General features: G+C 41.7%; 1 protein-coding gene across 6 annotated transcripts in view; it reads left to right on the top strand.

Moving 5' to 3' along the window:
* The window catches only part of ARNT2 (aryl hydrocarbon receptor nuclear translocator 2), a 155,228-nt gene that overhangs the window by 88,853 nt on the left and 40,119 nt on the right, over positions 1-26,256 (top strand). For all 6 annotated transcript variants that reach the window (XR_001888147.1, XR_001888146.1, XM_017886857.1 and 3 more), the window contains 3 exons: positions 15,154-15,230; positions 16,612-16,746; positions 19,231-19,305. Coding sequence is in view for 4 of the 6 variants with exons in the window: in XM_017886857.1 (XP_017742346.1) it covers positions 15,154-15,230; positions 16,612-16,746; positions 19,231-19,305 (287 nt within the window). In the remaining 2 variants the exon portion in view is untranslated. The remainder of the gene's footprint in view (positions 1-15,153; positions 15,231-16,611; positions 16,747-19,230; positions 19,306-26,256) is intronic.

Raw genomic sequence — 26,256 nt, 5'->3', positions numbered from 1 at the left:
ATTGAAGCAGCGTGGTTGTCTGGGGTACATACCCGAGGTTTGTTGCCTCATGCCGAGGAAATCAAGGACACAGGCCTGTGGAGTCAGGTTAAGAGCAGAGGTTTAATAGGCAAAAGAAAGAGAAAGGAGAACGGTTCTGTCTCCTGTGTGAGAGAGGGACACCCGAGTGGGACTGGCAGAGTGCACAGGGTTTTATAGACAGGCTTGAGGAGCCAGTGTCTGTTTTACACAAGGCCTAAAGATTGATTGGATCAGGTGTGACATTTACATAGCTTGCCAGGAAGGTGACTACCCCACTCTAATCTTTTATTATGCAAATTGGATCTCTACTTGGCCAGTGCCATGTTGCCTGGCCCTTACTGTGCACCTGGTTGACAAGGAAAAGGGAAGATGGAGCCACCATATTGGACATGTCTAGCCCCCAGGTACACGTTTCCTATCGACACAGCTGCTGGCATTCATCTGTGCAAGCCTCCAGCTTCCTTGTCTATGTCTGCAGCTCAATTTTACAGGCTGTTCTTTGTTAGAAAAGAAAATGATTTGGGAGCTGCTTTTCATTAAAAGGAAAACCTTACTGAGGACTTCCTTACACATGCTACCTGCCTAAATAATTTCTTCTTAACTCCTATATCAGCATCATGGGTAAAAGGAAGCAAAACAGGCTGTGAGTCAGGAACCAGCAGACTTTCCTGAGTGAAGCATCTAGGTTTTAGTACTTGGCCTCTGGGGCATCTGTCACTGCTGCACAGAGACCTTGTTCTCATCAGCTGAGATTGGTAAAGGGGTAATTTCCAGATGAATGAAGTGCTTTTGTGGGCATTTATCTTACATGACAGGCTATGGAGGAGCCTCTGCCCTGACCTGACTGCAGGGGTGCTCGAAGTCTCAAGCTGGTGGCCTCAGGGTGATGTTCATTGTAACTGTGCCAGAGCCATCATCACATGACACTGCCCCTCCCTCCCCCTTAAACCTAGAGCACTCTTTCATCCACAGCCCAGAGCACTCTTTCCGCAGGCTCTGCTGGTCCCACCAAGTGTACAAAGGCCAATTCTGATGAGTCCTGCTCCAAGGAACCTTCACCACTTCTACTACCAGCTTCCCAGCCACTTGGTTTGTATGGACTTTCTCACTTCCTACTTTGTATTATGGCCATTTTTGCATCTATTTGTCTCCCCTGCTTACCTGGCAGTCCAAGAGGACAACGACCATATTATTTAAACTCCTGAATACAGAGCTTAGAACACAGCAGGAATTTTGGTGAATGGCAACTAAATTCCTCTTGGCATCTCCCGGTTATACCCCCTGGGTACCCCTCACCAGAAGGTACCCAGGTTTACCAATCTCACTACTTAAAATTTTAATCTAATTATTATTGAGAGAATTTATATAACTTTATATTAAAACACTAAATATTTTTAATGACAAGTAGGTTTGATTTCATGATATGTTTTGATTAACTGTTTAGGATCTGCTTCTGTAACTAGTGGGAAAATGTCCATGATCAATCCGCGATGCCTGCTATGGATACAGGCGCAGGTTCTCTCAGTTCCTGTGCTGTACGCATGCCATGCCTGACCTGGTAGAGAAAAGGGCAAGAATAAACATATAAAGTATTTGTGTACCTCCAAAAATTCCTATGTTGAAGTCCCAATCTCCAGTACGGTTACTGGTGGAAGGTACCCGAGTTACCACTGACATCCCTGGCAGGAGGGGTTGCAGGGGGAGCCCTCGCCTGCCCCACTCATACCTGTCTAATTATCTATATCAGTGCTTCAAAATATGACCATATTTGGAAATAGTGTCTTTTCGCATATAGTTAGTTAATATGAGATCATACCTACCTATTAGAGTGGGTCCCTAATCCGGTATGACTGATGTCCTTATAAAAGGGGGAATTTGGACACAGATGTGGGACACAAGGAGAATACCATGTGAAGATGAAGGAATATTTATGTTGAGCTAAGTAAATTTGAAACAGAATGTGTTTAATGGAAATGGAAAGGTATATTTATATTGCCAAAAAGAGTTCATAGTAAAACAGAGAAGTCATGAAATTGTATAATATTTAAATATATGAAGCAAAACTATTAGACATACAAGAAGAAATTGAATAAGCCACCTTTTGCATTACACCTTTAATGTACTTTTTAAAGATTTTGACCAATGAAGCCATTGAAATGTAAATAAGGATTTAGAGGATTGTATAATATAGCTAATAATCTTGATTCCACATACATAGATATTCAATGTCAAATTTTAACATTTTAATAATGGATTTTCAAAATTTTAATAAATCTCAAACTTATAGAACTTGGAAAGCCCATTTTTTGAAATCACAATGCAATAAATATAAAATTCATACCAAAAGTTACACTTTAAAAAATCAGTTATTTGTTGTACAAAGGAAACTGTCCCAACTAACTTCTGATGAAGGAAGGGAATCAAAACACTAAATATGGACTATTTTGTAATTAAAACCATGGCCCCACTCCATATCAACGGGATGTGACCAAAACAATGTTTAGAGGAAAGCTGTGGCTTAAAATGTTTTCATTATTAAACGTGGGAAAACTAAAAATTTTACTTATGAATTATTAACCAGTGAAAATAGAAAAAGAATAATAGAATGCCATAGGCAAACTGAGAGAAAGGAATTAATGAAAGAAGTAAAATAAAAAAAAATAAGTAAAATAAAACAAGTAAAATAAGAAAATTAAATTAGAAAACCAAAGTATTATCCAATGGATAAATAATTCTTCATCAAGACTGGTAAAAGAGAAAATCCCTGACAAGTTTAATTGTAATTTTAAAAAGAATGAAAGTTAAGAATGAAAAGAATGAAAGTTAAGAATGAATATTAAGAATAAATAAATTTAACAAAGTATAAAAATTTATGAACAAATAGTGTGCGTAACTTAGATTTTTTATGTGTTAAAACGTTTCAAAAGAAAGTTAATTCCTGGAAGAAGTATGCTAACCAATTTGAATTAAAAAATATTTTTTTTTCTTTGTTTTTTTTAATGAGAAAAGATCAAAGCTAGGCAAGAAATTGAGAAAACTGTCAAAGAACTACACCCCAAATGGTTCCAGGCCTTGAAAGCTTTATGGGCAAATTATTTAAACACTTCCAGAGCATGAGAAAAGTTAGAAAGTGGACTCATTTGTGAAGTTAGCACAACTTTGAAACAAAAACGTACAAACTATGAACCCAGTTTCATGTATTAGGATAAATATATTAAATACAATACTAGCAAATCAAATTAATAGTTATAGAAATACATACTAATGACAAAAATGCTTGGGTGGTTTACCATTAGGAAATCTGCTGATGTAAATAATTCAAGAAAAAAAACTATTGACAAAATATAAGTTTAGGTATTAATTTTTAATGAAGAAATATCTTTCTAAACTAAGAAATGTATATTCTTAACATAGATAAAACACACAGTTGAAACCATAATTAAAATCTTATGCAGAGTGACTAAATATTAGAAGGGTTCTCAGAAAAGTGAAGAATCTGAGAGGAATGCTCATTGTTATTCAACAATGTTTTGGAATTTCCAAGGCAATAAGGTAAGGAAATAAAATATAATTACTTAAGAGGTAGAAAAGAAATGAAAGACAGAATTTACATTGTTGGAGATATCATGATTATCTACATGAAAAACCAAATCCAGTCACTGGAAAATATCTTCAAAGATTGAGTATGAAATGGCCAACAAATGTATGAACAAAATGCTCAAGTATATGAAAAAAATTATCTTAGTGCTGCTAATCCTCAGGGAAATGCAAACCAAAATCACAATGACGTATTATCTCACCCCTTCTAGGATTGCTATTATCAAAAAGGCAAAAAGTATTAATAATAAATGTTGGCAAGGATGTAGAGAAAAGGAAACCCTTATACACTGTTGTTGGGAATGTAAATTGGTACAACCACTAAGGAGAACAGTATGAAAATTCCTCAGAAAACCACAAATAGAACTATCACATGATCCAGCAATCCCACTACTGGGTATTTATCCGAAGGAAAGGAAATCAGCATATCAAAGAGACATCTATGCCCCCGTGTTTATTGCAGCACAATTCACAATAGTCAAGAGTCCAGTTTTTATGCAGACATATAGCTTGATTTCCCTTGGATGTGACCTAGGAATGGAATTGCTGGGTCATGTGGTAGCTCCACGTTTAACCTCATGAGAAACTGCTATACTGTTTTCTGAAGTAGTTGCACCATTTTACATTTCCACCGTGTTCCAGTTTCTTGTAGCTTCACTAACACATTATTGCATTTTTGTAAATTATGATAGCCATACTAATGGGCGTGAAGGGATATCTCACTGTGGTTTTGATTTCTGTTTCCTTAACGACGAATGATATTGAGTATCTTTTCATGTGCTTATTAGCCACCTGTATGTCCCTTTGGAGTAATATTCAGATCCTTTGCTCACTGTATTTTTTTGTAATTTCAATTTTTATTTTAGATTCAGTAGGTACATGTGCAAGTTTATTGCCTGGGTATGTTGCTGATGCTGAGGTTTAGGGTATGGTTGATCCCATCACCCATATAGTGAGTATAGTACCCAATAGGTAGTTTTGAAACCTTTGCCCTCCTCCCTCTCCCATCTAGTAATCCCAGTGTCTATTGTTGCCATCTTTATATCCATGAGTACCCAGTGTTTAGTTCCCAGTTATAAGTGAGAACATGTGGTATACGACTTTCTGTTTCTGCATTAATTCATTTACAATAATGGCCTTCGGTTGCATCCATGTTGCTGCAGAGGACATGATGTCATTCTTTTTTATGGCCGTGTAGTATTCCATGGTGTATATGTACCACATTTTCTTTATCTGGTCCACTGTAGATGGGCACCTAGATTGATTTTATGTCTTTGTTATTGTGAATAGTGCTGTGATGAGGGCATATGTCTTTTTGGTAGAACATTTACATTTTCCTTTGGATATATACCCAGTAATGGGATTGCTGGGTCAAACGGTAGTTCTAAGTTTTTTGAGAACTCTCCAAACTGCTGCTTTCCACAGTGGCTGAACTAATTTACATTCCCACCAACAGCGTATAAGCATTCCCTTTTCTCTGTAGCTTTGCCAGGATCTGTTGTTTATTGACTTTTTAATAATACCCATTCTGACTGGTGTGAGATGGTATCTCTGTGGTTTTGTTTGGTATTTCTCTGATGATTAATGATGTTGGGTGTTTTTTCATGTGTCTGTTGGCCACTTGATGTCTTCTTTTGAGAAATGTCTGTTCATATATTTTACTCACTTTTTAATGGGGTTATTTGGTGTTTACTTGTTGAACTGTTTAAGTTCCTTATAGATTCTGGATCTTAGACCTTTGTTAGATGCATAGTTTGCAAATATTTTCTCTCATTCTGTAGGCTGTCTGCCTACTCTTGATAGTTTCATTTTCTTTGCAAAAACTCTTTCTTTTAATTAGGTCCTACTTATTAACTTGTTTGTTGCAATTGCTTTTTGGAACTTAGTCATAAATTCTTTCCCAAGGCTGATGTCCAGAATGGTGTTTCCTAGGATTTTCTTCTAGGTCTTACATTTAAATCTTTAATCCATCTTGACCATTTTTAAATTGAGGATATTGTGTTTTTATTATTGAGTAGTAAGAGTACAAACCATTTTTAAAGGTCATTACTGTTTGAGGGTATTGTGCAAGCAATGCTTGGAAGATAGAAAAACATCCAATATCCAGATGACAATATGGAGATTGCACAGTCCTGCCCTGTCATAGAGGCATTTTGACACAAGTAGAATGTGTGAACTTAATCCTAAATCTTTTCCACCTGCTAATGCCAGAGCCCTCCCCTACTGCCTTCCTGCAGTCATCCGTCAAGATCCTGGTCACATGAGTGGCAATGGCCACAGGTTCACTGGCAGTTGGATCTCTGTGGCTGCTGGTGAGGGTTGGTGTCAGGGCCTCCTTTACAAATGCTGGCCGTTCTAACTTAGATGACATCCCTTCCATAGGGAAGCTGAGCCCAGTGTCCTGAGAACATCACATTTAGGCATGTAAAGCATTCATTCCTTTAATGAATTTGGATTTACTGAAGATATTCTGGAAATTTTACATACACACACTTGAATCTCATTCACAACTAAACAAAACTTTTTAATAAGTTGCAGCTTTCCCACTACACTTCAGTAAAGCCAGCTTGTTATTTTAACATTATTCTACTGGGTTGATTAAAATGCATTCTTACAAATGAGCTCCCTTATGTGCTTAAAGGACTGGTATCTTAGGGCCCCCATCAAGTCTCTTTCTATCCACTTCTAGGCTGATGAACCTTACAATTGAGAATTATTTTTTTATTGATTTGCATAAAACCACCACTATTTTATTATATTCATAGATTTTGTGTGTTAGGAATTAGACAGGGTGCGGTAGGATGGCATATTTCTGCTCCTCAATATCTGAGCTGCTAGTCTAGAAGTCACATAGTGTCACTTCCACTGTATTTTTTTGGACAAAATATTTGCAAAGGAATCTAACTTAAACCCTTGATTGAAGGAATATAAAGAAAATGTGTGGGTATTTAAAAAAAGTCTGCGGAAGTTCTCCATCAATGCTCACTGAATGAGGAATAAATGAAGGAACTGGAGTTTGTTATCTCTAGGTAGATGGTCTCAAGTTTTAGCCAATCGGACCCTAATACTGAAAGATCCCTCCAAAGGATAGGACTGAGAAGAACATCATTTTCTTTATGCCAGCTAGATTAGAGGGTTCTTTATGCTATTTTCTCTGCTTCCTGTCTGACCTGTGGCATTGATTTCTGATTCCTAAGCATGGCAAAAGTGCATTTGTGCCAGCCTGGGCAACATGGTGAAACCCCATCTCTACAAATACAAAAAGATTAGCCAGTGTAGTGGCACGTGCCTGTGGTCCCAGCTACTCAGGAGGCAGACATAGGAGGATGGCTTGAGCCTGGGAGGTCAAGACTGCAGTGAACCAAGATCGCGCCACTGCACTCCAGCCTGGGTAACAGAGCCAGATCCGGTCAAAAAAAAAAAAAAGAAAGAAAGAAAGAAAAGAAAAGTGCATTTGTGCCTCTTGCCTTCTTTGCCCATAAACATACTTGTATACCAGCAACTGGGGAAGCAGATCAGGTAAATGAGAAGGAAGCTGACATTCAGGGCTCGGGAGGGTGCTCCACACACATCTTTCTAGCATCCCATAAGGTGAGCATTCTGATATCCATTTTATGTATAAGGTAACAGAGGGTCAGAGAGATTAGATCACTCTAACAAGTCCTTGTGGTGTCCACTTCCACTTTCATATCCATGTGGCCCAACTCATTTCAGCCCCTGCCACAGTGGGCATTTCTGTGTGAGCTCATTCTCATTTCAAGCTGACAGTATCCCACGTCATGATGGGATGTCAGTCCACTTTATACTTTCTATCAAAGATTTATACTTTGTATCAAATTTGGAAAATTTTCAACCATTATTTCTTCAAATGTTTTTCCATGTTCCTCCCCTCCTCCTTCACACACTTTAAGTGTATTAGGCCACTTCAGGTTTTCCAATGAGATCACTGATACTCATTTTATTGAAAAAGAACTTTTTACTACTTTCTATGGTTCATTTTGGATTGTTTCCATTGTTATGTCAAGTTTACTATGTCATCTACCTTGTCTAATATGCAATTAATACCCTCTAGTACATTTTAATTTTTTATTATTTTATTTTATTTTTGAGATGGAGTCTCGCTTTGCTGCCCAGGCTGGAGTACAGTGGCCTGATCTTAGCTCACTGCAATCTCCACCTCCCGGGTTTAAGCAATTCTCCTGCCTCAGCCTCCTGAGTAGCTGGGATTACAGGCACGTGCCACCATGCCCAGCTAATTTTTGTATTTTTAGTAGAAATGGAGTTTCACCATGTTGGCCAGGCTAGTCTCGAACTCGTGACCTCAAGTGATCTGCCCACTTTGGCCTGCCAAAGTGCTGGAATTACAGACGTGAGCCACCACACCCAGCCCCATCTAGTACATTTTAAAAATGTCAGACATTGTAGCTTTCATCTCCAGAAGTTTGCTTTGGGTCTTTTTGCCTCTTCCATAGCTCTACTTAACTGTTAGAACATATGGAATACAGTTATATTAACTGTATTAATGTGTTTGTTTGCTAATTCTAAAATCTGTGTCAGTTCTGCATCATGTTTTGGCAGCTTGGTCTGTTTTCCTTCATTATGGGTTGTATTTTCCAGCTTTGTTGCATGCCTGGTAATTTTTTATTTGATGCCAGACATTGTGAAATTTAAGTTGCTGGCTGGAGAACTCTCTTACGGCTGTGAGCTGGGGGCAGTCACCGGCTTGTCTTATTTGTTACCCATTTCTCAGGGATTGCTGTGGTTCATTGCCTGATCTCTAGTGTCTTCTAAACCATCATTTCTTGTATTTGTTTTGTTTTTTTCTTTTGTTTTCGTGTGTTTGTTTCTGACAAGAAGGTAAATCTGATCTGCTATTTCATCTTGGCTAGAAGCATAACTCCATTGTGATTTAAAAAGCAACAACTAAATAAAAGTGCTCTGGTTATGGGGAACTGTCAGCATAACTCACACCTTGCTTCCTGAATGCACTTCATTTGCTGTCAGTAAGCCAGGCTGACAGACCAGAGGATGTGAAAGACCTCTGTAATTATCATACCTAAAGTATTGTGGGCACCACATTTTAGGGAAATAGAGGCAATCAGAAACATATTCAGAAATGTGACAAGAATATAGAGAAGCAGACTATTTTTGTAGGAGGAACAGTTTAAATGATGAAAGGATGTTTGTCCAAGAACGGAAAAGACTCAGAAACTCAGTCATACTCTTCACTTGTCTAAAGGGCTACACAGCAGAAGAATGTATGACTCTAAGGGCAAGTCCAGGACCAGCAGGTGAAATCTTCAAGGAGACAGATAGACTGAGTTGTCTGGAGGTGTAGTGACCACCCCACCACTGGAAGAGTTCAAGCAGCAATAGATGGACATGGGATTGAAGTCTCATGAGGGTGTTGGGCTCAGTGTCCTCTAAGGACACTTCCTACCCTGAAACTCCATTGCCATGTGGAATCCTATCTTCCTTCATCTCAGACCTTGGGGCAGTGACCCTTGTCCACCTACTGAGCAGGAGAACACCTGCTTCCTTATTGCTTTGCTGCTGCTACTGTAAGTTAGTTCTGTGCTTTCAGAGCCAGCTCTTTAGTCAGCTGAGTGTGCTGCTGCCAAGCCCAACTCATCATTTTAGAATCAGCTGGTCCTCTTGAAAGAGGGCAGATTTCTTTAAATTCCTGAGGAGCAAGAAACTGGACATCCTTAAAGGCACATGCATGCTGTTCATGTAAGTCCTGACTGGTATTTGGTGTTTGGAGGAACTTTAGGTACACGGTAAGTGTCGTGAAGAGCCATGTGTGCCGGAATGAAGACTTTTGATTTATGTTTATTTCCTGCAGAGAAATGGTGTGGCCAACTTCTAGGAGTGATATAGACAACGGGGCAGAGAGCAGATGATTGGAGAGCTAACTGTGAAGTTGAAGCAGACAGGTTTGGTGTCCATTGATGTGTAACTGGTGAGAGGAAGGAATAGTGCAGGATGATTCTAAGATTTCTAACCTGAGATATGCAGTCACTAATACATAACAGAAGACAACTCTAGAAGTCATAAGCAAAAAGAGAATTCTTAGATAAATGTTAATGACTCCCATCAGTCAAAGGGGACCGGCTTTGGAAAATGAACAGAAACCTAGGCAGCTTCCATGGGTTAAAGAAGCATGAAGCCCAGGGAATATCTGTTAGTAGCAGCAGCCTGCTCAGGACACTGTGCTTTGTTCTGCTGTTGAATTTGAACCATCCCTTCACCCCAGAAGGATGCAGGGAGGTAAAATCTAGCTTCTTTGACTTCCAGAGTGGAAGCTAGTATATTGTCTCCACCATAATCACTCACAAAGGAGGATTTCTTTCAAGTAAGACATAGGTTTGGCTGCTGGTCAGTGTAATTAAATGACAAATGTTACTGCTGGTAGTGATGCTTCTAATAGAGATTAGGATGCATACCAGTAAATGATTGAGTTTTGCTGCATATAACAGAAAATCCCAAATATCAGGGCCTTAAATAAATCTATTTTATATCCAAAGGTAGACAGTCTAGATTTAGTACAATGGCTCTGTGATGTAACCAAGGACTCGTTCTGCCAGCTTTCACTCCACAATCCTTATTGTGTGGCCCTGGCTTTCCTGCCTTTCGAGATGGCTGCTAGCGCTCCCCGGTCATACCTGTGTTTCATATGGAAAGGAGTGTTCCCAAAAGTCATGCTCATGACTTCTGCATCCATCTGATAGGACAGAGCCATGTCAGCTGAACACCTTCTAACTCTAATGGAGCAGGCACATTGCCACTCTGAATGAATCAAGGTTCCTTAGCATGGAAGGAGAGAATGTAAATGAGATGGGTCACTAGTGGTCTTTTCCATGGAGAGTAGAAAGAGGAGGATGTTTTGGTAGAAATATTTGGGCACGATTTTGAAAGACCTGTGAGACTGAGGTACACATTTTCAGTAGGTAAGTGAAGGCAAGATCTAGAGCTACAAAGGAACATCTTGACTGGAGACGTAGTCTTGGGTCTTATAAATGTATGGTTAGAAATAGAGGCAATGGCTGGGCGCGGTGGCTCATGACTGTAATCCCAGCACTTTGGGAGTCCGAGGCAGGTGAATCACGAGGCCAGGAGTTCAAGACCAGCCTGAACAAGATGGTGAAACCCTGTCTCTACTAAAAGTACAAAAATTAGACATGTGCGGTGGCAGGTGCCTATAATCCCAGCTACTCAGGAGGTTGAGGCAGGAGAATCGCTTGAACCCAGGAGGCGGAGGTTGCAGTGAGCAGAGATCACACCATTGCACTCCAGCCTGGGTCACAGACTGAAACGCCGTCTCAGAAAAGAAAAAAAAAAATAGAGGCGATGGAAAAACGATATAAAAAGAGACAAGATGAGATGAGGTATAAAACTCTGGAGAATGGCAATGCATAGAGCAGCAGCAGTTCTCAAGGTGTGGTGCATGGACCCTGGGAGTCTCTGAAATGTCTTCAAGGGCACACAAAGTTAAAACTGTTCTCATAATAACACTGAGATGTTTTTGCCCCTTTCTGTGTGTCAACATTTGCACTGATGGCGTAAAAAGCATTGGTGGGTAAACTTGCTGGGCCTTAGCGTGAATCAAGGCAGTGATACCAAGTTGTCCTGGTGGTCGTTGTACTCTTTATCACTACACACTTGCAATTAAAAAATAATTTTAAAATGTTTAAATGCCAGCTTCACTTAAGAATGTCCCTGTTGAGACAGTAAATTTATGAGTTGTATTAAGCCCTGAATGGAAAACATGCATAAAGCGACTTCTCCACATACCAAAGCATGGGGATTGTGTCGGGGAAAGCACATAGGCTTCCTCTGGGCCGTGAGCTGAACTAGGTGTTTTTTCCATGGAACATAGTTTTTGCTTGAAAGAATGACTAACAAACAAATGGAGGTTATTACAACTTATGTATTTGGCAGATATTTTCTCAAAAAAAAAAAAACAAATTGAACTTGTCACTTCAAGGAAAACAGTTGACAGTATTTGTTGTCAGTGGTAAAATTCAGGTTTTCTAATAAAAATTTGAGTTTTGGAAAGCTTGTGTCTACCACCATAATTTTGACCAGTATCTAGAGATGTTTCTGATGAGATACATAGTGGTATTAACGAGTGCGATATTTTAATGTTGTGTAATGCAATGTGTCAACATTTAGAAGGTCTGTATAATATGGTGAACTATTATTTTCCAAATGACCAATATATAATATGTAAAATTATGTGATGGGTAAAAGATCCATCCAAAGTGTTAGACAAACTAGCTTATTTTAATATTGTATTGAATGTTACAATATGACAGTATAAAAAATTCATTCATATAGTTCTGGATTTTATATTACAATTAGCCTTTAGGAAACTACCCCTTAAGACTTGGAAAAATACCAAAGGAGAATATACTTAGTATTCTGAAAAAGCTTCCCCCTTTTCTCCCTTTTCCATATCTATGTGAGACCCTATTTTCTTTATATACCTCAACTAAAACAACATATTGTAACAGATTGAGTGTAGAGCAGATACTAGAATCAAGCTGTCCATTATTAACCAAGGCATTAAAGAGATTTGAAAAATGCTAAACAATAATTGAGGGATGATTACTTAATGTGATAAATGTGTGTGCATGCGTGTTGTATCTTAGTCCAAAAGGTGATATTTAATGGAGAAAGCCCTGAGACATTTCCACTAAGATCAGAAACAAGGCAATAATGCCCACTATCTCTACTACTATTCAAAATTATAATAGACTTATTATCCCATGCAACTAAATAAGAGAAATTAGAGGCAAAAGAATGCACAAAGGAAAAGGAAAACTATCTCTATTTTCAGATTATATAATAGTACACCTGGAAAAACCTAGTGAATCGGTGATAAAACTGAAACAAATAATTTAAGTTAATATATGAAAATAGCCTTCATATACATAAACAATAAGCAGAGGATATAATGGTAGAGAAAGCCACATTGACAATAGTAAAAAGAGGATTAAATAATTAGGAATAATTTTAATAAGTACACAAAGTACAAGTATATATGAGGAAAATTTGAAAACACTCCTGAAAGACACAAAAGTAGGTTTAAACAAATGAGAAAACATCCTTTGTTCTTGGGAGGATAACTCAACATTATAACTTCAGGAGATGTCAGTTCTCCTGAGGTTAATTTACAAATGTAATGTAATCCTAATAAAAATATCATCAAGCTGTTTTATGGAGTCAGATAAGTTGGTACTACCAAAGTTCCTGTGGAAAAATATACCTTCAAGAATAGCCAAGAAAAAATACAAGGAATAGTCCTTCCAGACATTAAAACATACAATAAAGCCTCTATAATTAAAATAGTATGGTACTAGTGCCTGAACAGACAATTGGCCAGTGGAATAGAAGAGACAGTCCAAAATTAGACCCAAACACGTGTGGGAATTATTTGATAAAGTTGGCATCTCAAATCACTGCAATTTAAGAAAATGTTGAGGGGGCAACTGGATAGCCATTTAGAGAAAGATAAAATTAGATTGATATCCCATAACTCCCAAAAGAATAACTCCAAATGGTTTAGGGATCCAAATGTGAAAAATAAAACCATAAAAGTGTCAGAGGAAAGCAAGGGTGAATTTTTCCTTAAGCTTTGTGTAAGAAATAGCTTTCTAACTATGACTCAGACTCCAGGGGTAATAAAAGGTTGATAAATCTTACCACATAAAATTTTTGAAATTTTTAAATCACCACAAAGTCAAAAGACAGGAGACCATCTGGAATAACATATTCATAACATATACCACAAGGATTTAATATCCCAAATACAGGAAACTCTTAAAAATGGACAGGCAAAAGATCTAAATAGAAAAATGGGAAAGAGACAGTAGCAGAGAATTCACTAAAAAACCAGATATAAAAAATGGTCCTCAAACATACAAAGTCATGTTCAAACTCACTCATAATTAGAGAAATGCAAATTAGGACAACACTAAGAAATCATTTATCACCTGTCAGACTGACAAACATTAAATAACGTGACAGCACATTATGTTGGCCAAGACTTTGGGGAAGCAGACTTCCTATACATTCCTGGTGGGAATGCAAATTGGTGCAACCCTTCTGGAAGAAAGTTTGTCAAAACAAAACTACATATGAGCTTACCTTTTGACCCAGCAATCCCACTTCAAGGGATCCATTCCAAAGATACACTTCTGATGATAATAAAACACATATGTACAAGGTTATTCATTGCAGCATTGTTTCTCATTGCAAAATATTGGGAACACCTAAATGTCCAGTGTTTAGTGGTTGAATAAACCATGGCACTTCAATAAGATGAAGCACTGTGCAGTTATAAGAAAGAATTAAGGAAGAGCTGTATGAATGCATATGGAGTGAATTCCAGGACATACTGTTCAGTGAAGTAAGCGAAGTCCAAGAGTATTTACAGTACACAGCTCTTCATAGAAGAAAGAAGACGACATGAGAAAATGTACATGTATCTGCACATTTGTGCAAAAGAAATGCAGTAAGGATAAACCAGAAATGAAAAGAGACTGGTCACCTACAGAGGGTGGATGGAACAAGAATGGAAAGAAGACAGGAATGTAGTGTAGTGAGGGTGGCATTTCTCTGGCTCACAAAACCATAGTAATGTTTAACATGCCTTTATCAGTGTCTGGAGTGAGGGGCTGTCACTGTACTTGTGTGACTCTATCACTGTGAACCCTTGGTCCGACCCAGTGTGGAAATATTTGCTTTAAGTGTCATGCAGTGTAAAAGGAAATTTTCTACTTAATAGAATTTGCCTATGAGGTATCAAAAAGGAATGCTTGTTTTCACTACAACAGTTCTAACCAGCTACAGATGTTCAAGAACCTTGCACTGTGAGGGACCCCAGATACCAGACCCACATTGGACAAAACAGACGACTGTTTATTAACCCCAGTGAACAATGAGGATTATTTTAACCAGTTCCTTTCTATCTGGAGCACTAGCTTTCAGTGCTTAGCATAACCATCACCAGTGTCTCCTTTCTAGCCCTTAAACAACCCTGACTTTCCCCCACAAGGGGAAACACTGGTTGCGCTCCCTTGCCTGACAAGTTAGTAACCAGCTTCAGTGGTTTTTACTTGTGTTTCTTTTGCCTGTGATGGTCTTTGTTTCATTCTTTGTCAGCAGATAAGAGAGATATTTACATAAGCTGAAAGACCCATATTGGCTTCTTACTGAAGTATCCTAAATAAATGTTTTGTCCAAGTTGTACAAATGTACAGAAGAATTATTTCTATTTCATCTTCCTTAATTTCCTCTGCATCATCCACAGATGGAGATGATAATGTACCGTAAAATTGTCAAAAGACATCAGGCGGAGAGAGAAGCAGGAACTGCGTGAGGAACTGGTTAATTCATTGGCTGGCTTCCCAGCCCTGCATGGCCAACACTCACTGTATTTTCGATTGCTTAAGTAAAATTGTGGACACTTTTCTTCTTTCCCATTCACCTTGGGCATATTGTTGATGACACTGGTATTTCCCATTTCAGGAATGACCATACCTGAAGAAGACGCTGATGTGGGACAAGGCAGTAAATATTGCCTCGTGGCAATTGGGAGACTCCAGGTAAGAAAAAATTGATAGTCTTTTTAATCTTAAATGAAGGCTTATTGCCACAAAGTGCAGAAGACGGTTGGTTTGGATGCCTATTCTGATCACCTGTGTTCTTGATATTTGTTGGATTTCGTGTCTCACTCTGGGACGAGGCTGAGGCCAAATCTAGAAGAGAAGGGGACTGTGAGCTGCAAGCAGAGTTCTTGCTGAGTTGAGGGGTCACATCAGTTCATCCCCCATGCTTGTGCCAGTTGCCATGAACTTGCATTCTGCTCACATCACATCCCTGCTTAACCCCCTTGACTGTTTCCCCAAGGTCTGTGGGATAAAGTCCAAGTTCATCTTTACAACCTCATCTCCTTCCCTTCTTCCTCTCTCACATCTTGTTCCCACCCAGCACCATTCCCCTTTCCATAAACCCCCACCTCTGGGGGTGTTCACAGGCTGTTTCTTCTGCCTGGTATTTCCTTGTTCCCCTTCTTCTCCTTTCAATATTCCTTACCCTCATTATCTGCTCATCTTTCAAGACCCAACTAAAATGTCTCCCTGATCTTAGTCTAAATCAATCCTTCTCTCCTCCCTACTCTCATAGCACTGAGCTCTACCCTCAGTTACTCTTCTTTCACTGTCTGTTGCAGGTAGTAAGTTGAGAGCATGCTCATCCCTGCAAGCTCCTCAAGGCCAGGGAATGTGTCTTTTATTGTGTGAAAGTTAAATTTGCTCAATGTCTGGCACACACAGTAACTACTCATTCAACTGGACTGTTCATTCTCCCTAGGACATTGAGGGTCTTCCCCATTCTGAAGAGGAGAGACATACTAGACCTGGTTCAGATACACTAATCTCTCATGTCACTGGTTTCCTAGTTCTGACCATTTTCAGACAATTGAATAGGCAATTTCATCTATGTATGACCTACGCTGGGTATTGCTTGCACATGGGTGAAGAAAGAATATTTGGGTAAATTCAATTCACAAATATATATGCTCCAAGTATTGTAACTAGTTCCTTAGGCTTGTTTGTCATCCTTAGTAAAGGGAAGGTGGGGGAAGAGAAGGGGATTAACATTTATTGAGCACCAACTTGAGCAATTGCCAAGGTTTAACATGCAATATCCCTTTTAAGGCTCACAAACACCCTATGAGATTATAGGTTTTATTATTCCCATTGGTTGATAAGACAACTGAAGTTCAGAAATGTAAAGAAAGTGGCCAACTGTTACAGTTAAAGATGTGATCAGGGATAGATGTTTGAACACTTTAGGGTCGTTGTACTGATTGACATGGAAAGATCTTTGAAGTGAAATGCACATGGATTACTCTTCTCGTCTCTGTCACCATCTCCAACTCATCTCTGTCAACACCACCTCAACTGTGGATTTTCCCCATCCCAGGTGACCAGCTCTCCTGTATGCATGGACATGAATGGGATGTCAGTGCCCACAGAGTTCTTATCCCGGCATAACTCTGATGGAATCATCACATTTGTGGATCCAAGATGTATCAGTGTGATTGGCTACCAACCCCAGGTCAGTAGATAGTTTTGAGCTCATGGCAATTGACTAGAGATTTAATTGCTTTAAAAACATTCTTACCTCATTTGAGATACAACACAATGGCCATGTGGAGAAACATCATAAAGACCGATATACCCTGCCTGCATAGAATGATAGATATCCTTCCAAGGCAAGAAAGGACATTGTAAACACCTGTGCCACTTAACATGGACTCTTTCTTCTTTGCCCTCACTGTTATGTTTCTCTAGTTGATTTTTCACAAACTGGAGTTAAGATGTTCTATTAAAAGGGGCTTTCTTATTAATTAATGTTCATTACAAAGCTCATTAATGTGGAAGACTCTGCAAAACCTGGTAAAGATGCCTGCCTAATTTTGCCTAACCTCTTGTTTCTCAAGTGCATTTGGAAACCTTTTTTTATATAGGTGGCACGTCTTTAGGTCTGTGTTCTAGACTCTTTTAAAAAGTCAATGTCATGAGGAACAAAAAGGCAGGAGCAATTGTCCCAGATTAAAATAGACCAAACAGATAAAATAATAATATGCCACATAAGGGTCTTAATTGTGTCCTGGGCCTGAAGACAGATTGATAGAAAAGTCATTTGGGAGACAATTGAAATGTTAATATGTACAGAATATTGAGTGATGTCATTGAATAATTATTGATTTTCTTAGGTTTGGTATAGCACATGATAGCACATTGTCATTCTGTAAGATAATCTCATTTTTATGAGATACATGCTAAAATACTTTGAGGAGAAGTCCATGATGTCTACAACTTAATTTCAAATGGTTCAGTAAGAAATTAAGTATATACATGCTTATGTATGAACCTATACATATATATGAAGAAAGAAAAATGCAAATGTGGCAATATATTGATAATTATTGAATATACATAAAGGATATATAGCAGTGTGTTGTATATCAACTCTTTGTAGATTTAAATTTATTTAAAAATAAAAAAGCTTTTTTATAAAGAAAAAAGATGTTTATTCTGAGGAACAAAGTTTTGAGATATGTATATATGAGTATTTTAATGGCATGTGTATTTTAGGATTAGAAGCAGTTCAAACTAGAACTATTAAGACCCTGCATATGATTCTGCATGTCTAGATTTATGTAAACCTCGGGATTCTTGGATGGAATAAAGGGAGAAATGGATTTGTTTCCAGGTTCACCCCAACCTCTGATGGCAGCCAGACCCATTTATCCAGTGGCACCTCCCATGGGCATCCAGTTGCTCCTTGGCACGCAGATAGGACTTCCCCTCCACTGCCAGTGTCAGCATTCACTTAGGCCATTTGCCGATTTGGATTGTGATCAGTGAGTTAGTTTAAATCTTTTGCTGTTTAAAACACTTTCTGACCAGGCATGGTGGCTCATGCCTGTAATCCCAGCACTTTGGGAGGCTGAGGCGGGTGGATCACTTGAGGTCAGGAGTTAGAGACCAGCCTGACCAACAGGTGAAACCCTGTCTGTACTAAAAATACAAAAATTAGCTGTGCATGGTGGCAGGTGCCTGTAATCCCAGCTACTCAGGAGGCTGAGGCAGGAGAATTGCTTGAACCCGGGAGGCAGAGGTTGCAATGAGCCAAGATCACGCCATTGCACTCCANGATCACCTGAGGCTGAGAGTTCAAGACCAGCCTGACCAATATGGAAAAACCCGTTTGTACTAAAATACAAAATTAGCTGTGCATGGTGGCAGGTGCCTGTAATCCCAGCTACTCAGGAGGCTGAGGCAGGAGAATTGCTTGAACCCGGGAGGCAGAGGTTGCAATGAGCCAAGATCACGCCATTGCACTCCAGCCTGGGGCACAAGAGTGAAACTCCATCTCGAAAAATAAAAAACATAAAATAAATTTTTAAAATACACTTTTAACTGGACCACTTTACTACAACACTTTTGAAGTTTTCTGTAAACAGTTTATCTTATTCTGATCAGTTTCATTGTGAAACACACTTTTTTTTGGACTAATGCTATGTCCTTTGAATGTAGCATAGACTAATGATGGTAGATAGTAAACAGGCTTTTAACAAGTACAGTTATTTTATGATAACCTCATTTCTTTAGCCACAGGAGAGCTACAATTTCCACATTTAAACAATTCCAGTTTTCATAAGCAACACATCTGTCCTCAGGCTATTATTTTGCTTTCTTTTTATGTTATTAAAATATGTTTATTGCAGTTTGCCTCTCCAAGACAAACAAAAATAAAATTGCATTCTGAAGCTACTGATTGTGCCTTAGCAAAATTAGAAATTGATATTGATCATGCCAAAGGAACTTAGAATGAATACCAAGAAGCCAGTTCCTTGATGGCTCCCAGGGAAATTTTGCATTCACTTTTTTTTCAAATCTTGGGTGGGACAGGCTAAAGGAGATGAGTTAAAGGAGATGTTAAAGGAGATGGAAATGAACAGTTGTCTCACAGTAAGTATGCAAATAATTACAAATGGATCTGGGATTACTAAAGCTTGTCTCTTTTATTTAGGATCTTCTGGGAAAGGACATTTTGGAATTCTGCCACCCTGAGGATCAGAGCCATCTGCGTGAGAGCTTCCAGCAGGTACATACTGCCAGTGCCCACTTAAAGCTGGTGCATAGTCTGGGCACCTGTGGATGTGGCTGGCAGGACATTAGTCCTACTATATGCCAGGCAGGCTGCAAGGTGCTACCTGTGGCCTCACTCAGGGCCCCTGCTAGGAAGTCGCTCACAGTCTAGTAGGGAAGACAGACACGCATCAGTAAATAAGTACTATGTAATAGGATAAGAACTCTAACGGGTCATGAAGAAAAAGATTGCAGAGCACAGAGGCTGGAGAGGATAACTGCATGGGGAAGAGGGAGGAATTGTTCCAGGGGAGAGAACAACTGGGATGGGTCTTAAAGGACGAGCATAGAATAAATAAGTGAACATTCTAGACTGAAGGGGCAGCCCTAGAGTTACAAGAGGGAGAATCCTAAGCAGTTGCTAGTGGCTGGAGTGGCACTGGCTGACTTGGAGGAGGTGGGCAGTGGTGATAAATGAGCCTGGTACAGCCACGTTATGAAAGGCCTCTTAACCCATGCTAAAGAACATAGATTCTCTCCTCAGTCATTTAAAGGTAAATGAAGACCAGGTGCGGTGGCTCATTCCTATAATCCCAGCACTTTGGGAGGCCAAGGTGGGCAGATCACTTGAGGCCAGGAATTCAAGACCAGCCTGGCCAATGTGGCAAAACCTTGCCTCTACTAAAAATACAAAAATTAGCCAGGCATGGTGGCACGCACCTGTAGTCCCAGCTACTTGGGAGGCAGGGGAATAGCTTGAACCTGGGAGGTAGAGGTTGCAGTGTGCGAAGATTGCACCACTGCACTTCGGTCTGGGTGACAGAGTGAGACTCTGTCTCAATCAATCAATCAACCAATAAAAAGGTAAGCGGCCGGGCGGGGTGGCTCATGCCCATAATCCAGCACTTTGGGAGGCCAAGGTGGGCCGCTCATGAGGTCAGGAGTTCAAGACCAGCCTAGCCAACATGGCAAAACTCCATCTCTACTAAAAATACAAAAATTAGCCGGGTGTGGGGGCAGGTGCCTGTAATCCCAGCTACTCTGGAGACTGAGGCAAGAGAATCGCTTGAACCCGGGAGGCAGAGGTTGCAGTGAGCCAAGATCGTGCCATTGTACTCCAGCCTGGGCAACAAGAGCAAGACTCTGTCTCACATACATACATACATACATACATACATACATACATACATACAGTAAAAAGAAAGGTAAGCGAGGATGACTTTGAGGATTTTAGGCAGAGCAGTGTTTCAAAAAACCACTTTAGTAGCCCAGGTATGCAGAAGAGACAGATGGGGGAAATAACTGGAAACAAAGACAAGAGGCTTTTAAAATTGTCCAAGTAGGAGGTGATGTGGCCAGAATGTGGGCAGGGGCAGTGGAAATTTAAAATAGGGGGCAACTTGAGGAGACAGTTGTTTGACGAGTGCCGATGCTTTGGATAGACATGGTGAGGAGAGAGGGATTTAGGGTGACCCGGGAGCCCGAGAGGGTGGCCACCCTAGTAACAGTGTCATGCACATCGTGACTGTTAGCTGCTGTGTATTGAGCACCTACTGTGTGCCAAACATATGGGAAGCCTTGTCCGATGCACTATTGAATCTGCACAGTAGTCGGAGGAGGTAGGCATCATCATCTTCATGTTACAGGTGAGTGTAGTGAGGCTTGGTACCTCCCTGCCACACAGGCGATGAATGAGAGAACCGGGATTCACATGGAGGAGTCGTGGCTTCCTGAACCCAGGTTCAGCTGAGGTGAGAGAGAACACACCTCCTCTCTCCACAGGGCTCTCATATCTTGCTTCAGCCCTAGGAAAGAATAGAGCAGGCAGTGTTCTATTCAAGGAAAGAGGCCCTTGAGTTACTTTTCAAGAGGGAATAATAGTTTGTCATGCCTCTGAGAAAACATGTGCCTGACATTCTGCCTTTCAAGTATCTAAGAGTGGGGCCTCTCTGACCACCGAACCTTCCTATTGAAGGCATTGCTATGTTTGCGCAAATAGACATAGGACTCCAAATTTATGCCACGTATGTGGATAGAACTCTTAACCCCCACTCCTTCCTGCACACTCTCCTCGTTCCTTTCAGAACATCACCTACTCCTGGCTTTCTTCCCATTTCTGGCCTCCTCTGCTGGTTTCTCCTCTTCTGCCTTCTTCTACAAGCCACCATGGATGATGCCCCAGGCCCCCCTCCCCTTGGCTGCCTTCTCTCCTCCCTGTGATGTCTCCCTGGATAATCCTACCCATGGGACGACTCCAGCCCAGACTGTCCATCCTGCTCCACACTTGCTTTTACCCCGCTGGGGTAGTAGCCCACTGGGGTCTACTTGAGGGTGGACAGTGGGAGGAGGGAAATATAACTATTGGGTACCGGGCTAAACACCTATGTAACAACCAGCAGCTATGCCACACTGCCACATCAGTGCCCCACAGCCCTCAAATGCAGAATGCCTGATTCTCCTTTCCCAGCCCCCAGTTCTCCTCACGTCACCATCCACCTGTTTGCCCAGGCCAGAAACCAAGAAACATCCTTAGCTCTTCCCTCAGTCCAACTCCATACATTCAGCCCCTCCTTTCTCTCTTCTTTCCTTTCCCCCTGAACTAGGTCACCCCATCTCCCATTCTGACCATTGCAGTCATTTTCTTGCTGGTCTCTGTGCTTTTACTCTTACTTTACTCCAAGCCATTCTGAAGACATAAATAGCTTCATGCTATCTATATACCTGGCCCCGTCTCATCCTCATGTGGACACTACTCTTGAGTTATGCTGGCCTTCTTCTGGTTCCTTGAACATGCTTTTCCCCACCTCAGGGCCTTTGCACGTGCTGTTCCCCTGAGGGAATGCCTTTCCTTCACTCTTCACGTGACTGACATCTTATCCTTCAGCTTTCCACTCATGTTGTCTCAGGGATGCCCTCAGTGGTCACTCTACCTAGGAAAGTCACCCCAGCCTCTTTCTAAGTCCCTTGTTTTCCTTCACAGCAGCTATTTCAGTTTTATTTATTTGTCCATTGGCTTGTTTGGGGGATTATTTTTTTGTCTTCCTTACCAGAACCTGACCTCCCTATGGGCAGACTTCATTACGTCTGTGCTTTTTTTTTTTTTTTTTTTTTGAGATGGGGTCTTACTCTGTCACCCAGGCTGGAGTGCAGTGGCACAATCTCAGCTCACTGCAACCTCCACCTTCTGGGTTCAAGTGATACTCGTGACTCAGCCTCCCGAGTAGCCGAGACTACAGGCATGTGCCATCATGCCTGGCTAGGTTTTGTATTTTTAGTGGAGATGGGGTTTCACCATGTTGGCCAGGCTGGTCTCAAACTCCCGACCCCAAGTGATCCGCCTGCCTCGGCCTCCCAAAGTGCTAGGATTACAGGCATGAGCCACTGTGCCCAGTCTTCATCTGTGCATTTGATCGTCATCTTCACCACTGAGTGTAGAGCCCTGTACAAGGGTGGCTCTTAACAAAGCAATCTAAATGGATCAAAACCCATAGCAATTGATTTTCATTTTGGAAAAATGTGGAATTGGAATGGTTAAACATTGTAAGAGGATGCCTTTTTATGCCATATGTTTGCTAACTATGTGGAAATTATGATAAACTTTGCATCATTTAGCATAGTCAGGTTTGGGTTGGGTGGGCTTCATTTTTCTGGGTTAATGGAAATGGAGCTTTAACAGTGATGGGGGCCTCCATTCTGTGCCCAGTAACTGGCCAGACCCATTTCATTATCTTATGTAATCCTCAAACCTACACAGTAAGTGTTGTCTTCCTCATTTTTTTCACAGTAGACACTGGGAGGTGCAGTTGCCTGCCCCAGGTCGCAGAGCCCAGGCCTGCCTGCCTCCAATGCATCCAATCACAACACCATACCCCACACACAGGCCTCTCCATCCAACAGCACACCCAAGGCTTCAGACTGCTGACACTGTCAGAACCCGGTGGGTTTTGAAAAGACAAAGAAGGAATTTAACATCTGATCCCACCCTGATATCCAGCTTAAGTAATTCTCACTCGGTGAGCAGCCACCACATTCCTCCAGCAGGAGGGGAGGCCGAGACAGTAATGCCGGCAGCCCCAGCTCCAGCCCCGGCCACAGGGCACAGTGGGCAGCGGCCAAGCAGCTGCAGGGACATGCTGGAGCACACCATGCCTTGGCCCCGTGCTTGTGTTCTTTGGTCTCCCCACTGATAGCTGAGGTGGGGGTCAAATGTTGATAAAGGGAAGTGGCTTCTTCTTGCAGAAGCAGGGAGGTGGCTACGTCAGCTAAGAGCCAGCTCTTGAACTCTGGATTTAAACAAAAGTACTTGAATAGTCTGGACAGGAGGCCCTTAGAACATGACTGTTTGTGAGGAATTTGAGTTTGAGGGGGGTGACAGGGAGCCAGCCAGGGACCAGGAAACTTGCGTCTGCTCTTGGTTTCCCTCTCCGAATACAGTTTACCTATAAGTCAAAAAGAGCTGAACTCCATGAAAGTGAAAGCAGGCTCCCATCTCGCCTGTCTCCTTTCCACTCAGGCACCTTCCATGATTAGGAGGATGATGAAGGGGGCTGTTTCCATGAAGAGCCAGGCTAAGCCAGGTTTTATGCTTGGCCTTGGCCATCTCCTGCATTGCACCTGAGTTAAGCACAGCCACGTGCGTCGCCCTGGTCTGAGGGCCTGGACCATGGCGCCTGCACCATGCATAGCCAATCCCCCATCACATGTCAGGTTTCCCAGCCTCCCAACATTTGCCCATGCTGTACCTTCTGCCAGGAGAGCCCTCCCCACACATCCTCACTTGCCAACACTTTACCCTCTTCCAACTGGAGAGAAACCCCATTTCTCTCCAGGAGCTGTCTTCAGATGCTGACCGCAGGCCATCTCTCCTCACCCTCCTGGTAACCCCATGGCATTTCATCTGTGTTTCTGTAGTGGCATCAAGCATACTCTCTCTGGGTTACAGTTATCTACACACTGATCCTTCACCTGCTGGCTGAGAGGCTCTTTGGGGACAGAGAATGTGCATTGGCAATAGGAATTTATGTAAAGGGCTTTGGAGCCAGGTAGATATAGGCTTAAGGTCATAAGGCTTTAGGCAAGGTATTCAACTCCTTTGAGGCTCAGTTTCCAGGTTCACGAAATGCTGTTGTGAGGACTGCTTGAGCTAACATGTAAGGTGCTTAGCCTATAACTTGGAACCAGGAGGGTGCAGAACTGCCGGCTCCCTTCTTCTGTTCTCTTTCCACAGCTCCTAAGGCTGAGCTTCCCTTTACATAGCTCCTAAGGTGGTGCCTTCTGTGTGCTAGTTGCATGGAGCTAACAAATTTCACACTATCTCAGGCATTCTAGTTAGAAGAAACAAACAAAAAAAGGGACCGCCCTTCCTGTGCTTCCTCAGACTGCAGAAGATGTGGGTTTCAAAATGTGGACAGTGACTCCCTATGTCCCCTGTTTTTGGAGCAGACACAGAGAAGTCCCCGTTGGATGCTGACCTGAGAGGCACATGGCCTTGACCTCCAGCCCCGCGAGGAAAGAGCCAGGTTGCTGTTGGGGCCGCAGACGTGCCCGGCCTTACTTACTGCACAGCTCAGCCTCCTCCCCTGTGGTGTCAGGGACAGCCGCCCACCCTCCCAGAGCTCTTGGTTTCGTTTATTTATCACTCAGGGATTTCCCAGCAGGGAGCCTTACCTGACATCCGCAGGCCCAGATCTTGTCTGGCTTCCCCCGGGGACAGTGTGGAAGAGGGATGGCTATCCCCAGCCATGGGGCCAGCACACCATTGAGTCCCTGTGGGAAGTGTGCTCTGAGAGCCTGCTCCTTGTAGGGCTTGAGGGTAGACATGGAGTAGACACAGGTGACCAAGACGTCCCTGTCCCCATGCTGAGTGCAGTCTGGCCAAGATGACAGACACCACCGAAGAATAGACCACAAGTTGGTGGGTGTGAGGAATGGGTGAGTCAGGCCTTCCCTGATCGCAGGGACCAAATCCCCATTCTAATCTGTGGTCATTCTAATCTCTCAGTCAGCAAGCCCGACTACCATGGCCCAGAGATTTGCCAGCCCTAATCTGGGGTCTGCACATGCCTGTGGAGGGGAGAACTCCTGCTCGCCATATTTTGTGCTGGGGGTGTAATCACACCCAGGCCTAGTCCCACCAGTCATTTATATCCCTTCTTCCATTTGTGCTTCAACCATGAGAACCACACCCGAATGCTATCTTCTGCACATATGCATGCGTATTCTGGTGTCTGGTTTGCTGCATGTGCCTATGATGTACAGAGCAGCCCCCTTACCTGCCATGTTGCTTTCAACAATTGCAGTTACCAGCAGTCAACCACAGTCCAAAACTATTAAATGGAAAATTCCAGAAATAACTCATCAGTTTTATATTGTGTGCTGTTCTGAGTAGCATGATGAAATCTTGTGCCTTCCCCCTCTGTCCAGCTTAGGACGTGATTCCTTCCTTTGGCCAGTGTTTCCACACCGTGTTCGCTGCCAAACAAGTGCAAGAATAGTGATGCTGGCATATTGGTATAATTGTTCTATTTTATTATGAGTTGTTGTTAATCTCTTACTGTTTCTAATTTGTAAACTTTATCATAGGTATGTATATGTAGGAAACAGCATAGCATCTATAGGATTTCGTACTAGTCACAATTCCAGGCATCCACTGGGGGTTTTGGATTGTAGCCCCCTTGGATAAGGAGACTGCAGGCAGTGGGGTTGTGGCAGGGGCCAGCAGTGGCACGATGTCTGCTCACTGTAACCTCTGCCTCCTGGGTTCAAGCGATTCTCATGCCTTAGCCTCCCAAGTAGCTGGGATTACAGGCATGGGGCGTGGCTAGTTTTCATATTTTTAGTAGAGACGGGGTTTCGCCATGATGGCCAGGCTGGAGCATATTTTCAATAGAAAAAGGGGAGATCTGTGTAGCCAGAGGGACAATCTTGTGATGCGGAAGTAAGATCTTGCTTCCTGTCCCAGCTTTTC

Source organism: Rhinopithecus bieti, unplaced genomic scaffold (assembly GCF_001698545.2).
Source record: "Rhinopithecus bieti isolate Rb0 unplaced genomic scaffold, ASM169854v2 scaffold_15087, whole genome shotgun sequence".
Lineage (NCBI taxonomy): Eukaryota > Metazoa > Chordata > Mammalia > Primates > Cercopithecidae > Rhinopithecus > Rhinopithecus bieti.
This window is presented reverse-complemented; position numbering and strand designations above follow the sequence as displayed.